General features: G+C 35.3%; 1 protein-coding gene across 1 annotated transcript; it reads right to left on the bottom strand.

Moving 5' to 3' along the window:
* Nucleotides 1–1,874: 1,874 nt before the first annotated feature.
* On the bottom strand, nt 1,875–10,617 carry LOC101889917 (sodium channel protein Nach). The gene is made up of 12 exons (XM_005180264.3): nt 10,372–10,617; nt 7,959–8,056; nt 7,784–7,895; nt 7,562–7,715; nt 7,362–7,507; nt 7,218–7,299; nt 7,018–7,157; nt 4,771–4,913; nt 4,577–4,715; nt 4,301–4,511; nt 2,405–2,611; nt 1,875–2,337 (listed from the first exon to the last, which is right to left on the bottom strand). Exons 1-12 carry the CDS (start codon nt 10,524–10,526, stop codon nt 2,233–2,235), a joined length of 1,692 nt encoding a protein of 563 aa, XP_005180321.2. The 5' UTR covers nt 10,527–10,617; the 3' UTR covers nt 1,875–2,232.
* Nucleotides 10,618–15,072: the final 4,455 nt, after the last annotated feature.

Raw genomic sequence — 15,072 nt, 5'->3', positions numbered from 1 at the left:
AAATTTTACTTTTATTTAACACAAATGCTGTGGCCCATTTCACCCACTAAATATTACCCGATGACCATCAAAATTGGCTTCTGCCCAGACTTAAGCTCTAGCCACATGCTAACTTCTGCGTCGATTGGTCTATAACTGCGACCTGTAGAGCAACTGCAAAATCAGGAAATTTTTCAGTATTTGGTCCATTTCAACCCCTAAATATTATGAGATCATCTCCAAAAGAAATAGGGTTCTATTCTGGCCCAAACCCCACCTCCATTCTAAATTTCGTGAAGATCGGACCATAATTGCGACCTGTAGAGTGATTACAAATTAACATGGACAGACGGACAAACGGACGGACGGACATACATAGCTAGATCGACTCAGCTCGGCGAGATAGGAAGATCCATATATACTTTCCTATGTGGGAAATCAATATTTCGTGGTGTTACATAATTTTTGGCCCAATCAAACTTATAATACCCCCAACACATAGTGTTGTAGGGTATAAAAATGTAAAAATTATGGTGTTCGACTTTGTTGCAGTTTTTTTTTATCTCACCCTGTATACACAGTTTTCAATTATCGTTGGATCCTCACAAAATTTTGCATTGAGGTAGGGTTAGGGTCAGAATTGAAGATGTATAATTAGGGGGTTTTGCAGTCGCTCTAGAGGTCACAAATGAACAAGTAAAGAAAGTCTTAAAGTCGGGTTGGGCCGACTTCATGATACCCTACACCACTTTGCTAATTTAGTAGAGCTGCGCATAACAATTAGAAGTTTTTATATGAGAATTCAATCATACACGCTATGATTATAATTATAATTTAAAGTTCAAAGGACTAAATATACCGAAGCATTTGTATCTTTTAAATTCGGACTTGTATTGCCCATTGGGTGCACAATTAACTTGAAATCGGATAAAAATATATATGGGAGCTATATCCAAATCGGAACCGATCTCTATAAAATTTGGCAATGATATTTCTGAGCTGTATTTGATATATTTCCCTGAATATCGTTGTTACGGAGTGCATATTACGGCTGTGGGTAACAAATATAACAAATAGGATGAACAGTATATATGGGAGCTATAGCTATATCTGAACCGATCTTCACCAAATTTGACATACTGGCTTATAGACTCAATTCGTAAGTGCCAAATTTCATCTCATTTGGGCAAATATAAGACGTTTGGTGCACAATCAAAGGTAAATCGGACGAAGTTATATATGGGAGCTACATCCAAATCGGAACCGATCTCGATAAAATTTGGCAAAGATATTTCTGAGCTGTATTTGATATATTTTCCCAAATATTGTTGTTACAGAGTGCATATTACGACTGCGAGGACAAAAATAACAAATTGGATGAACAATATATATGGGAACTATAGCTATATCTGAACCGATTTCGATCAAATTTGGCATACATATTTTCAGGCCTAATTTGGTTGTATGTGCAAAATTCCATATTATTCGGACTGATATTACACGTTTGGTGCACAATAAAAGGCAAATCGGACGAAGATATATATGGGAGCTATATCTAAATTTTGACCGATTATCTCCAATTTCAATAGGGTTCGTCCTTGGGCTAAACAAATGATTTGTGCAAAATTTCATCTGGATAGGGCAATAAATGCGAACTGTACTTTGTTTAAAAAATACATGGACAGACGGACGGACATGCATAAATCGACTCAGAATGTGATTCTATGCAGATCATCAAAAGGAACTATGGGTCTATCTCGTTTCCTTTTGCCTGTTACAAACAAATGCACAAAGACACAATACCCTGACCACCTTGTGGTGTGGGGTATAAAACAATCGACATGCAAATTAAGGACAGGAAAAAAGTCTAGTATTTCGGATGAACATTGGTTTATATGGCTGTAAAGCTGAAACAACTTTCATGTTTTATGAATATCTAACAACAATAAACACGTCAATTTTGGGCAAATGTCCCCGATCATAACCTAAGGGTAACATCTAGACAGGGCTCCTCTACATTATTTCAAAAACTAAGTCTTCCAAAAAGACTTATATGTAATCGAAACAGCCTTTAATATATTATTTTCTTCTTCGAACTAGTGCACCACAAATGCATCATAGTTCTCATTTATATCTCATCATTTTTTTTTGTTCAAAAATATTTAATTCTAACGAATTCACAATTTTTTACTAAGTTACACAGTGCAAGGTTTAAGGGTAATAACAATTTTTTTCTAAAATCCAATTGCCCTTTTAAGGTAAATAGTGGCCATATTGCCAATTGGTTGTGGTTGCATCGGCATAACTGGGCAACGTTTTGGGTGTCTTGTACATGGATTTTGCAAATGCCGTATAGTCCTGTAAAATATAAAAACAATTAATTACTTCATCTGTGTCATCTCTGTATATATGTATTCCGATTTACCTTATCCGCCTTTCTACGCCGTCCTCCGATATCATTATAATCTGGTGGCTTATCATTCGAAGGGGGTGAGCTGATTTTCTCAGCCGCACTCAAAGGTTGTTTCTCAGTAACCACAATGGGAGCAGTATATGACTTCATACCCAAGGTCATGTTGATCGGTGGTGGTGGTTGATTTTGTATTCGCTCTTCGATTTCTTCCAATTCTTGCTGTAAATTTAATTTTGATAAATTTTTCGATTCGATAGCCAAGTAGATTGGAAAATAATTGTAACGAACGAAATATGATATTTTCCATATAAAATGTGTAGGAAAATCACAATATTGGAGGAACGTTGGACAAAACGCAGTTTGGAAACATATATATTTTTTTACCCTCCATCATACATAGTATAGAGAGTATATTAAGTTAGTCATTCCGTTTGTAACTCATCGAAATAATAATTTTAGACCTAACAAAGTATACGGGGTGAAATAAAAAACTGCAACAAAGTCAAACGCCATTATTTTTCAATTTTATTTAATGAAAGCAAAAAATGTCGGAAATAGCATCAAATTTTAGAATAAGTTTAGATTTGTTCGAATTGGTCACCTTTAGCACGAATTATGGCCTTCACACGGCCAATAAAACCGTCACACACTGCCCGAATGTTGCTCTGCGGCATTTTGGCCCATTCCCGGCCAAGCGTTAGCTTGAGGTGATCGACACTTTGGTATTTTTTAGTGCCAACCTTGCTTTCCAAAATACTCCAGACATAATAGTCCAACAGATTGGTATCTGGAGATTTTGGTGGCTGACCTCATTGGCAAGTAAACACGATCATTTTGTTTGTTTACAAACTGCTGGACAACGAATGTTTTCTCATCGGAGAAAACCAAATTCGGCAGTTCACCACTTTGGGCCAAGCGAAGCAACTCTGTGGCTCTTTTGAGCCTATTTTTTAACGTTGCGGTGAAGTTCTTGCACTTTTTGGAATTTCAATGGCTTTACCCCGAGCTCATTATTCAATATTTGCCGAATGGAATACTGCGATATGTTCAGCTCACGAGTTATTTATCGGCCACTTCGACGCGGGTTTCGATCATGTCGCTGCTTTGCTTTTCCCAACTTCAAACTGCCGTCATTTCTAAGTCACTTTTCAAATTTAGGAAAAAATACAGGGTGGGACGAAAAAACTGCAACCAACTTCAAACTGCCGTAATTTTTAAGTCACTCGTCCGACAACTTTTAAAATTATTCTGGTGACAGCTCATTATATAGTCTTCAAGCGTACAAAAGCATTTTGGTGAGAATTTTCCAGAAAAAAAGTTATTCGTGATGGAATTCAAGCGTGATGGTGTGATTTCTTTATATTTGGCTGGAAAACCAAAAGTGGCTATCGTTAGAGCATTTCAGCATTTAAATGTGAATGTGTCTCGTACCACGCTCGTTACTGTGTTACTAGTAGTGTAGCCCGACGTCAAGGAAGTGGACGGAAGAAAACACCAACATCAGAAGAAATGTTTCGAAAAGTAAAGAAGCGACTTGATCGAAATCCGCGTCGCAATGGCCGAAAAATGGCTCGTGAGCTGAACATATCGCAATATTCCATTCCGCAAATATTGAAAAATGAGCTCGGAGTAAAGCCATTTTAATTCCAATACGTGCAAGAACTTACAACGTAGCAGAAAAAAATTGACCGTTTGATTTTTCAGGACGTTTGTATGGCCTCAACCACATCCCCAATATTTTGAGTTCTTATTATGTAGAAACACTACTCTCAATAAATTATCAATATTTGTTCATGATTTGGTTTGCGTCTTGTCCCTATTTTCGTAAAATATAGTTTGTAACAAAAAAATTATTTTTGGGTTCCTCGGGAAAGATACCCTTTTTCCTTTTTTTCTCATAGAACTTACCCGATTCTTGTAGACCATGCAACAGGCCCTCAATGTAAAATAGTAAATAATTTCCACTCCAGATAGCAAGGAGAAACCCAAAAACAAACTGGCAATACCGCCGAACGACACCAGTAAATCCACCCAACCGAAAAGGACTTCACGTTTGTAGCGGATAATGGGCCATGTGAGAAATTCCACCAAGACGCCAGGGGCATCAGGACGTTCAATGCTGAATACAATTAACAAAATCAAGTTAAGAATAAATATAAAATTATGTTCTTAAAGAGCCCATACTTTTTGATTAACTTTTCAATATTGTAGACCGTTTTGGAACAGCTCAGTTCGCATTGCATACAATCCTTGATGTTGGTTATATTGTTACGATAATCGGTCAAACAATCCAAATCATTTAGGCCACACATCTTAACATTGGCTGTAAAATATGAATGTATGAAATATTAAAGTTTTTTTTTCGAAATTTCTCTTACCAATTGGTTTGTAAAATGGCGGCAAACACTTGCACAGCTTGATGGCCTTTTTCATTCGACACTCTTTCATGCATGACGAAAATGTGTATTCTTCAGGAAAATATTTCAATTTGATTTCATCATGGAAAATACATTTACGTTGTCTGAAAATGATAAGTAGAAATAATATTTAAAAACCCTATATGGGAAATTATTTTCAAATTTGAGTTTTACGTTTCAAAAAAAAAATAAATAATTTTTGGTACATAGCTAGAGAAAAATATTTATTCGCGTTCTTAAAATTGGCTACCCTTTTCAAATTTATGAAAAATACAGGGTGAGGCGAAGAAACTGCAACCAACTTCAAACTGCCGTCATTTCTAAACTCCTTCTCAAATTTAGGAAAAATACAGGGTGAGAGAAAAAACTGCAACCAACTTCAAACTGCCGTGATTTATAGGCCACTCGCCCGACAGCTGTTAAAATTATTCCGGTGACAGCTCATTATATTGTTTTCAAGAGTACAAAAGCATTTTGGTGAGAATTTTCCAGAAAAAAAGTTATTCGTGACGGAATTCAAGCGTGATAGTGTAATTTCTTTATATTTGGCTGGAAAACCACAAGTGGCTATCGTTAGAGCACTCCAACATTTAAATGTGAATAAATCTTTTGTGTCTCGTACCACGCTCGTTACCGTGTTGCTAGTAGCGTAGCCCGACGTCAAGGAATTGGACGGAAGAAAACAGAAACATCAGCACAAATGTCTCGAAAGGTAAAGAAGCGACTTAATCGAAATCCGCGTCACATTGGCCGAAAAATGACTCGTGAGCTGAACATATCGCAATATTCCATTCGGTAAATATTGGAAAACGAAAAATATTGGAAAATTTCCAAAACGTGCAAGAACTTACACCGCAGCAGAAAAAAATAGACTCAAAAGAGCAGAAGAGTTGCTTCGCTTGGCCGAAAGTGGTGAACTCCCGAATTTGGTTTTCTCCGATAAGAAAACATTCGTTGTCCAGCAGTTTGCAAACAAACAAAATTATCGTGTTTACTTGCCATAGAGGTCAACTGAAAATGTGCACCTTCGACGGCCATGGTGATGGTGTGGGCCGCCATAACAGCCGATGGTCGCTCTCCGCTCCTATTAATCAGATTAAATGCCGAATATTATCCCAAAAATATTTTGGAGGGTTTATTACAGCCTTGGGCATGCAAACATTTTGCCCATTTTGGTTACAAAATGAGGTTCCTCGCAACAGAAAAAATAGACTCAAAAAAAGCTAAAGAGTTACTTCGTTTGGCCGAAGATGGTGAACTGCCGAATTTGTTTTTCTCCGATGAGAAAACATTCGTTATCCAGCAGTTTGTAAATAAACAAAATTATCGTGTTTACTTGCCAAAGAGGTCAGCGGAAAATATACACCTTCGTTTGGCCACCAGAACTCGGTTGCCGGCCATAGTGATGGTGTGGGCCGCCATAACTGTCGCTTTCCGCTCGTATTAATCGACCGTGGCATCAGAATAAATGCCAAATATTATCGCAAATATATTCTGGAGGGTGTATTATAGTCTTGTGCACGCAAACATTTTGGCCCCAGACCTTGGACATTCCAACAGGACTCAGTACCATCGCACTCAACACGAGCCTCCCAAGAATGGTTACAAACTGAGGGTCCTCTCTTCATTTCCAGCGCACAATGGCAAGCAAAATCCGGATACCAATCTGTTGGACTATTGTGTCTGGAGTATTTTGGAAAGCAAGGTTGGCACTAAAAATACCAAAGTGTCGATCACTTCGCCGCTTCGCCGGGAATGAGCCAAAATACCGCAGAACAACATTCGGACAGAGTGTGACGGTTTCATTGGCCGTTTGAAGGCAATAATTCGTGCCAAAGGTGACCAATTCGAATAAATCTAAACTTTTTCTAAAATTTGATGCTATTTCCGACATTTTTTGCTTTCATTCAATAAAATTAAGAAAAAAAAATGTTAAAATTATGGCGTTTTACTTTGTTGCAGTTTTTTTTCTCACCCTGTAGTTTATTGTTATTAACCGCACAATAGTTGAAACATATGTTATTTTTTAATCGAGAATTCAAATTTTAATCAAATACTTATAATGTTTTTTTTTTCTCGAAACACTACACTGGGTACTCAATGAGCTTTGGAGTATTTGGGGTTATAGTCAGTGGAGGTTGTCACATTTCTTAACTTGAAGTTTAAATTTGAGTCATATTGCGTACAAATCAAACCATAACTTCTTACCCAATGGACAATTGTCGAGCATCATCTGTGGTATAGGTATTCTTTTTAGAAATGCGCACTTCTACGACTTCATTTTCGGACCATTCAATTTGAGGGTTAAAATCTTGGCCAAAATATTCTTCATTGGAAAAAATGTAGATCTAAAACAAAGAAAATTTCGTATATTTTACTAATTTCAACAACAAAAGATTCCTGCTTACCTTTACTGTACTATTGGGTACGAAAAATAGGGCCCATTTCTTATCGGTTTCATATAAATCGTGAGGCGAGCCGGAATTAATGCTTCAAAAATATTTCAATGTTATTTTTACTTAATAAAACCTAAAAAGGAAACTAAAACTTACTCTGCATCTTCAGTTGATTGAAAGCGACTATTGAAGGCAAAACAATAACCATGTTCTGTGTAGACTGGTTTGAAAGCTTCACAGCACTTAATGGGCTCATCGCGATATTTACATTCGGTTAGGACATCTTCACAATTGATGACGGACTGGAAAAAAATAAAAAAAAAATAAGAGAAAAAAATAGTTATACAAATTTTTACCTCAAAAGCCCATTGGCGCAGGGTTTTTTGATGCACCGCCTCCATTTCAACGGAACTTGCAATGACAGCAGCCTCATTGAATGTCTCATACGATAAGGAGGGCAACAGCTCCAAAAACGGTACAATATAGCCAGCCAAGGAGTAATCATTATCTCTTTAAGGGGGATTATAGAAATAGTTTCGATTTTGAAAATCCTAATCCAGAAATTACATAACACTTACGCCAATTGACTCAGTGCCACCTCAAATGCCCTATCATGATCGAAGGCTATTTCGGGACAAACAACCGTTGTAGGAAACACAACATTTTGATTATGGAAATCGGTATCCAAACCTAAAGTGAAAATAAAATAAAAATATAATTGATTCTTAGTGATATTGTCACATTCGTTGTAACCTGTAATAGTTGGGTTGGTTTGAAATTTCTCCCAGAGACTCATAATAATCACAAGAGCCGTTACTGCACCAATTGAAGTAAAACAGAACCACATGAATCTGAAAAATTGAAAGAATGAACATAATTTTAACTACACTGAGAAAAAATTTAATTTTTCCCAAAATTGTAGGAAAACCCCGTATGTGCAACACAAAAAATAATTACGGGGAAAATAAAGCAAAAACAAGTAAAAAAGCAGTAAGTTCGACCTGCCGAACTTTGAATACCCTCCACCATTTGGTCCGTTAAAAATTCTGTTAAAACCTTAAAAATACCGAATATAGCCGCATATTGGGGTCTACACGAAGACGTGGACCTAAATAGGCAATTATTGCCATAGGCCATTCCAATATTCAAATACGAAACTTAAAAAAAAATCCGGTGAATAATGTAGCTAAAATCATAAAATACCGAATATAGGGAGGTACGGTTATATCGGGGATACACGAAGACCTGGACCTGCATAGACAATTTTCTGTCACAGGTTGTAGTACCTATTATGAACTTCAAATACGAAATTTCAAACAATTTCGGTGAATATTGTACCTAAAACCATTAAAATACCGAATATAGGGAGGTACTGATATATGGGGGCTATGCGAAGATATATATATATATATATATATATATATATATATATATATATATATATATATATATATATATATATATATATATATATATATATATATATATAGACAATTTTCTATCATAGACTGTAGCTCCCATAAAAAACTCTAAATACGAAATTAAAAACAACTCCGGTGAATAATTTAGCTAAAATCGTCAACATATCGAATATTTGGGGTACCATTGCATGGGGATATCGTGGACCTATATAGACAATATTTTTCCAGGGGGAAACTCCAAAATTTATTCGTTTTGACTCTAGCGTGATTACAACAGAGGGGCTAAACCTTCTTAGAATTTTATGCTGATCATATATGTTATGCCTAAATTATTGTCTCGATGAGCTACAAACGGAATGTCGAACTTCATATTCCTTTCATACCATGTATGGTGGAGGGCATAAAAATATTGCGGTATGTGAAGTTTAATTCGATTTCTTGAGACATTTTTTGAATTATTCGTTGTTAACGTATAATATACAATTTTGGTCCGAACTTACGTCAATTTTGAATATGGATTTCATCAGCCAACGCCTTCTGGTATCTTCCTCACAAAAATTGAAATTTTCAAAAAAACAAAAAAAAAAAAAAAAAAAAAGTAAAAAAGCAGTAAGTTCGTCCCGGCCATTTTTTTTTGTGGATTTTTCAGACAATTTCTTTGAAAATATTGGCCACAATCATCAAAATACCGAATATCGGGGGGTATCGTTATATGGAGGCTATACGATATCGTGGACCGATATCGCCCATCTTCGAACTTGACCAGCCCTTAGCTTTCTAAATTTATTCGTTTTGACTCTAGCGTGATTACAACAGAGGGGCTGGACCCTTTTAGAATTTTATGCTGATCATATATGTTATGCCTAAATTATTGTCTCGATGAGCTACAAACGGAATGACGAACTTCATATTCATTCCATACCATGTATGGTGGAGGGCATAAAAATATTGCGGTATGTGAAGTTTAATCCGATTTCTAGAGACATTTTTTGAATTCTTCGTTGTTAACGTATAATATACAATTTTGGTCCAAACTTACGTCAATTTTGAATATGGATTTCATCAGCCAACGCCATCTGGTATCTTCCTCACAAAAATTCAAATTTTCAAAAAAAAAAACAAGTAAAAAAGCAGTAAGTTCGGCCGGGCCGAACTTTGAATACCGTCCACAATTTGGAACGAATTAGAAAATTTTCAAAAAAAAAAAAAATCCATAAAAAATTCTGTTAAAATCTTAAAAATACCGCATATCGAAAGTTGCCGATATATGGGAGATATATATTTTGGACCTATATAAACAATTCTCTTTCAGGGGGTAAAGTACTCACAAGGAATCCTTGTGGCTAAAATCGTCGAAATACTGAATATCGGGAACTTAATATACCCTCCATACTATGTGGAGGGTATAAAAAAATATATAAACCTCGTGCAAAGCGTGGAAACTATGCGATTTGTTGGATATTTCGAAGATGTACAGAATAGGTCCATTCATAAATCGCATAAAGTTATTTGTTGCTTTTTTTTCAAAAATTGCACATCCGACAACACTTTCTTTGTTAGTCAGTTTTTTTTTGTAAATTCTGCACTCAAACAAAAAGTAAAGCCAATGAACGAACAAACAAATTAAAAATGCTTAAATTTTTCGTATGGCCTCACAAAGTATAAATCCATTAATATATATATATATTGATTCAGCAAAATCGAAAGATACGTTTTGTATGATAATTTCTTCTTGGAACACTCACTTTTCACCCACTGGCCTTCCCGTTTCTGCAATATAACGCACTCCATGCAATGTTGAGTTTTGAAAGAATTCTTTTGTTTGAAAAATCAGACTGCGACGAAAAATCACCACCGTATCGAAAATTTCCTTAAGTTTCACATTTTTCTTTAACTTCATTTTTTCGGTTGCACAAACACCAAGAACTTGTAATTAACTAAAGTCTAAATGTTGCTTTGTCAATTTACCGCGATAGCTTACAAATGTTTAGTTCGTTTCGTAATCAATGGAAAACTGATTTTGATTTTCCATTTATTCTACGCCTTTGGTTAATAACTGGACATTAATTGCTCACAAAAGGTGGTGTCGGTAAAAGCATTTTTGTGTTATTTGTTGTAACATAATTTTAATTGCCACGAATAAAAGCAATAGATTTGTATCTTGATGTCAACTGAAATATACAAAGTTTCTAAATGTTTTAGGTTGAGATTTTTGTTGCTAGATAGTCTTTTGGTGAATTTTCATTATTATTTGTTCCAGTTAAAGAAAAGATACCAAAGAGTGTTGTTGTTTTAGTTTTCATCAAAGAAAGTTCTGGAAATATTAGCTGAATAAATGAAAAAAAAAATCCAAATCCATTTTGGACATTTCGCTTTTGAAATTATGTCACGGAGCACTGCCCAGATATTACCCTTAGCATTTTGAACAGGGACATTTGCCCAATATTTACGCAGCCCGTCGTGCTCTTAGTTGTTGTGGTCCATTTTACAGCTAAAATCATCCAATGGTTATCCAAAATGCTAGAATTTTTTCCTGTCCTTAACTTTCTTCTCGGGCGTGTCGATTGGCTTCAATTCTGTTTTTGGTTCATTTGAACCAAATTAAATTTTGAACCAATGAATAAACCAATGAATTTTGCGATCATCTCCCATCTCTCTGCTTTTCTACGATATTTGGCTATATTCGTCAACGAAATCAGCATAAACCAGTAAAGAAAGTCTTAAAGTCGGACGGGGCCGACTTTATGATACCCTACACCACTTTGCTAATTTAGAAGAGCTCCACATAACAATTAACTGTTTTTATGGGAGAATTCTATCATACACGCTATGATTATAATTATAATTTAAAGTTCAAAGGACTAAATATGCCGAAGCATTTGTATCTTTTAAATTCGGACATGTATTGCCCATTTGGTGCAAAATTAATTTGAATTCGGATAAAAATATATATGGGAGCTATATCCAAATCGGAACCGATCTCGATAAAATTTGGCAAAGATATTTCTGAGCTGTATTTGATATATTTCCCTGAATATCGTTGTTACGGAGTGCTTATTACGGCTATAGGTAACAAATACAACAAATAGGATGAACAATATATATGGCAGCTATAGCTATATCTGAACCGATTTCGATCAAATTTGACATACTAGATTCTAGACTCAATTTGGTAGTTAGTGCCAAATTTCATCCCATTTGGGCAAATATTAGACGTTTGGTACACAATCAAAGGTAAATCGGACGAAGTTATATATGGGAGCTATATCCAAATCTGAACCGATCTCGATAAAATCTAGCAAATGTATTTCTGAGATGTATTTGATATATTTCTCTAAATATTGTTGTTATAGAGTGCATATTACGGCTGCGAAGGACAAATATAACAAATCGGATGAACAATATATATATATAGGAGCTATAGCTATATCTGAACCGATTTCGATTAAATTTGGCATACTTATTTTCAGGTCCAATCTGATCGTACGTGCAAAATGCCATACTACTCCGGCTGATATTACACGTTTGGTGCACAATAAAAGGCAAATCGGACGAAGATATATAAGGGAGCTATATCTAAATTTTGACCGATTATCTCCAATTTCAATAGGGTTCGTCCTTGGGTCAAACAAATGATTTGTGTAAAATTTCATCTGGATAGGGCTATAAATGCGAACTGTACTTTGTTTACAAAAATACATGGACAGACGGACGGATGGATCGACTCAGAATGTGTATTTCGGATATCGCCTGTAAGTAATGCTGGTGTTTTTTCACACAAAAGTAGTGACCTTTTTTAAGATTTCCAAATAGGAATTATTTGTGAGTCTTTTTTTTTTCTATCAGCAAAACTTGGTAGGTAATGTAAGCAAAATAACTTCTGTAATACCAGTAGGTTGAAAATATGTTTCATTACCAAGTGCAGTAGTACTCATTTCTAAAAACCCTATCCTGCTCTCCTTCAGTGACCCTCATTCCAAATTACGTAGCATTGAGTACGAATTTCAAAAAACCCTGCCTTATCACACGCCTATGCACCAACACTGGCCCTCGTGCAAAGTTTTAAGATTCTAGCTTCAACCGTTCCGTCTGGGCGTTGACTCTGGAACAGTCTGTCAGTGGTAATATTTCCATCTGACTTAGGTTATGAGCGACTATTAAAATTTGAAAATATTGGACCTCTATTTCCCTTCTGTCTAAATAAAATGCGATATTATTTTCGAGTTTTCTTCAAAGTCTGCGCACAGCATTATTTCGAAAAGCATTAGACCTAGTATAAAGATATATATATAGTAGTCAAAAGCTGAGGCTTTATCTGTTGCAACACAGATCGATATTTTCTAACTATAATTGATTATGATTTAGTGCTCTTTTATGCCCAATTTCCATAATTGAGACCGCATATTTCAGAACCCATTCTCTAAATACAATGCGTTTTTTTTACTTTAGTACCCAATTAGTTCGAATATCCAACCAGTAAAGAAAGTCTTAAAGTCGGGCGGGGCCGACTTTATGATACCCTACACCACTTTGCTAATTTAGTAGAGCTCCACGTAACAATTAAAAGTTTTTATTGGAGAATTCAATCATACACGCTATGATTATAATTATAATTTAAAGATCAAAGGACTAAATATGCCGAAGCATTTGTATCTTTTAAATTCGGACATGTGTTGCTCATTTGGTGCACAAATAATTTAAAATCGGATAAAAATATATATGGGAGCTATATCCAAATCTGAACCGATCTAGATATAATTTGGCAAAGATATTTGTGAGCTGTATTTAATATATTTCCTTGAATATCGTTGTTACGGAGTGCATATTACGGTTGTGAGTAACAAATATAACAAATCGGATGAACAATATATATGGAAGCTATAGCTATATCTGAACCGATCTTCACCAAATTTGACACACTAGCTTCTAGACTCAATTCGGTCTTAAATGTCAAATTCCGTCCCATTTAGACAAATATTAGGTGCACAATAAAAGGTAAATCGGACGAAGTTATATATGGGAGCTATATCCAAATCTGAACCGATCTCGATAAAATTTAGCAAAGATATTTCTGAGCTGTATTTGATATATTTCCCCAAATATTGTTGTTACAGAGTGCATATTACAGCTGCGGAGAAAAAAAAATAACAAATCGGATGAAGAATATATATGGGAGCTATAGCTATATCTGAACCGATTTCGATCAAATTTGGCATACTTATTTTTAGGTCTAATTTGGGTGTATATGCAAAATTCCATACTATTAGGGCTGATATTACACGTTTGGTGTACAATAAAAGGCAAATCGGACGAAGATATATATGGGAGCTATATCTAAATTTTGACCGATTATCACCAATTTCAATAGGGTTCGTCCTTGGACCAAGCAAATGATCTGTGCTAATTTTCATCTGGATCGGGCAATAAATGCGACCTGTACTTTGTTTACAAAAATACATGGACAGACGGATAGACGGACGGACATGCATAAATCAACTCAGAATTTGATTCTATGCAGATCATCAAAAGGAACTATGGGTCTATCTCGTTTCTTTTTGCCTGTTACAAACAAATGCACAAAGACATAATACCCTGACAACCTTGTGGTGTAGGGTATAAAAATGCACCCGTATCACAACTTGTCCTAAATACCTTGACCTGGCAATTCTACCGGCAACTCAGTGTAAATGTTCAAAAATCCATCACCAACCCTCGTGTAAAATTTCCAAGTTCAGCGGCTCCGTTTGGTCGTTGAATTACTCACACTCAGTCATCACTTAGATCTTTTTATGTAGATATTTTTAATAATTATCTGTGCTTTATGTTGACAACTATAAAGTACAGGGAGATAATTGTTTGTCATATTTTATAAAACGTACATGTGTATGCATGTATGGATTTACGCATGCCATTCATGTACTTGACGTAGTTCTCCCATGTGAAATACCGCATGTGTATCGTTCCTATACATCTAATACTTAAATCTATTTTACATCTCATGGTTTGCAACTTGGAAGCATAAAACATATGTACATGCAATGTCTAGACTTTGACCTTTATGTTAAACCACCAAATTAAAAGAAGTTTTTGCGTTATTACCGCATTTCAATGCATGCAAATGTATGTTCGACACCACTATAAAGGTATAAGGGTATTATGTATTCGTATTTAATCTTAAATGTTTTTTATACAGGTTGTACATCAAAGTGTTACCTACCACACTTTATAAATTTCGACAAATCCTTTACAAAAATTGTATAACTTGCAAATGTGTAGGTTGTATATATATTTTCGCTATCAAAAAATTGTTTATTTATGCTACATTGCCCTTTAAAACAAGGGAGATTCGATATGAAAACAACAATGAGAAAATATGCATATGTGAAAATCATCAAAATCAGAAATAAGAAATGTTGGATCTAATAGATATTTGTCGGAAATATAAA

The sequence above is a fragment of the Musca domestica genome, unplaced genomic scaffold, assembly GCF_030504385.1.
Source record: "Musca domestica strain aabys unplaced genomic scaffold, Musca_domestica.polishedcontigs.V.1.1 44, whole genome shotgun sequence".
Classification (NCBI taxonomy): Eukaryota; Metazoa; Arthropoda; class Insecta; order Diptera; family Muscidae; genus Musca; species Musca domestica.
This window is presented reverse-complemented; position numbering and strand designations above follow the sequence as displayed.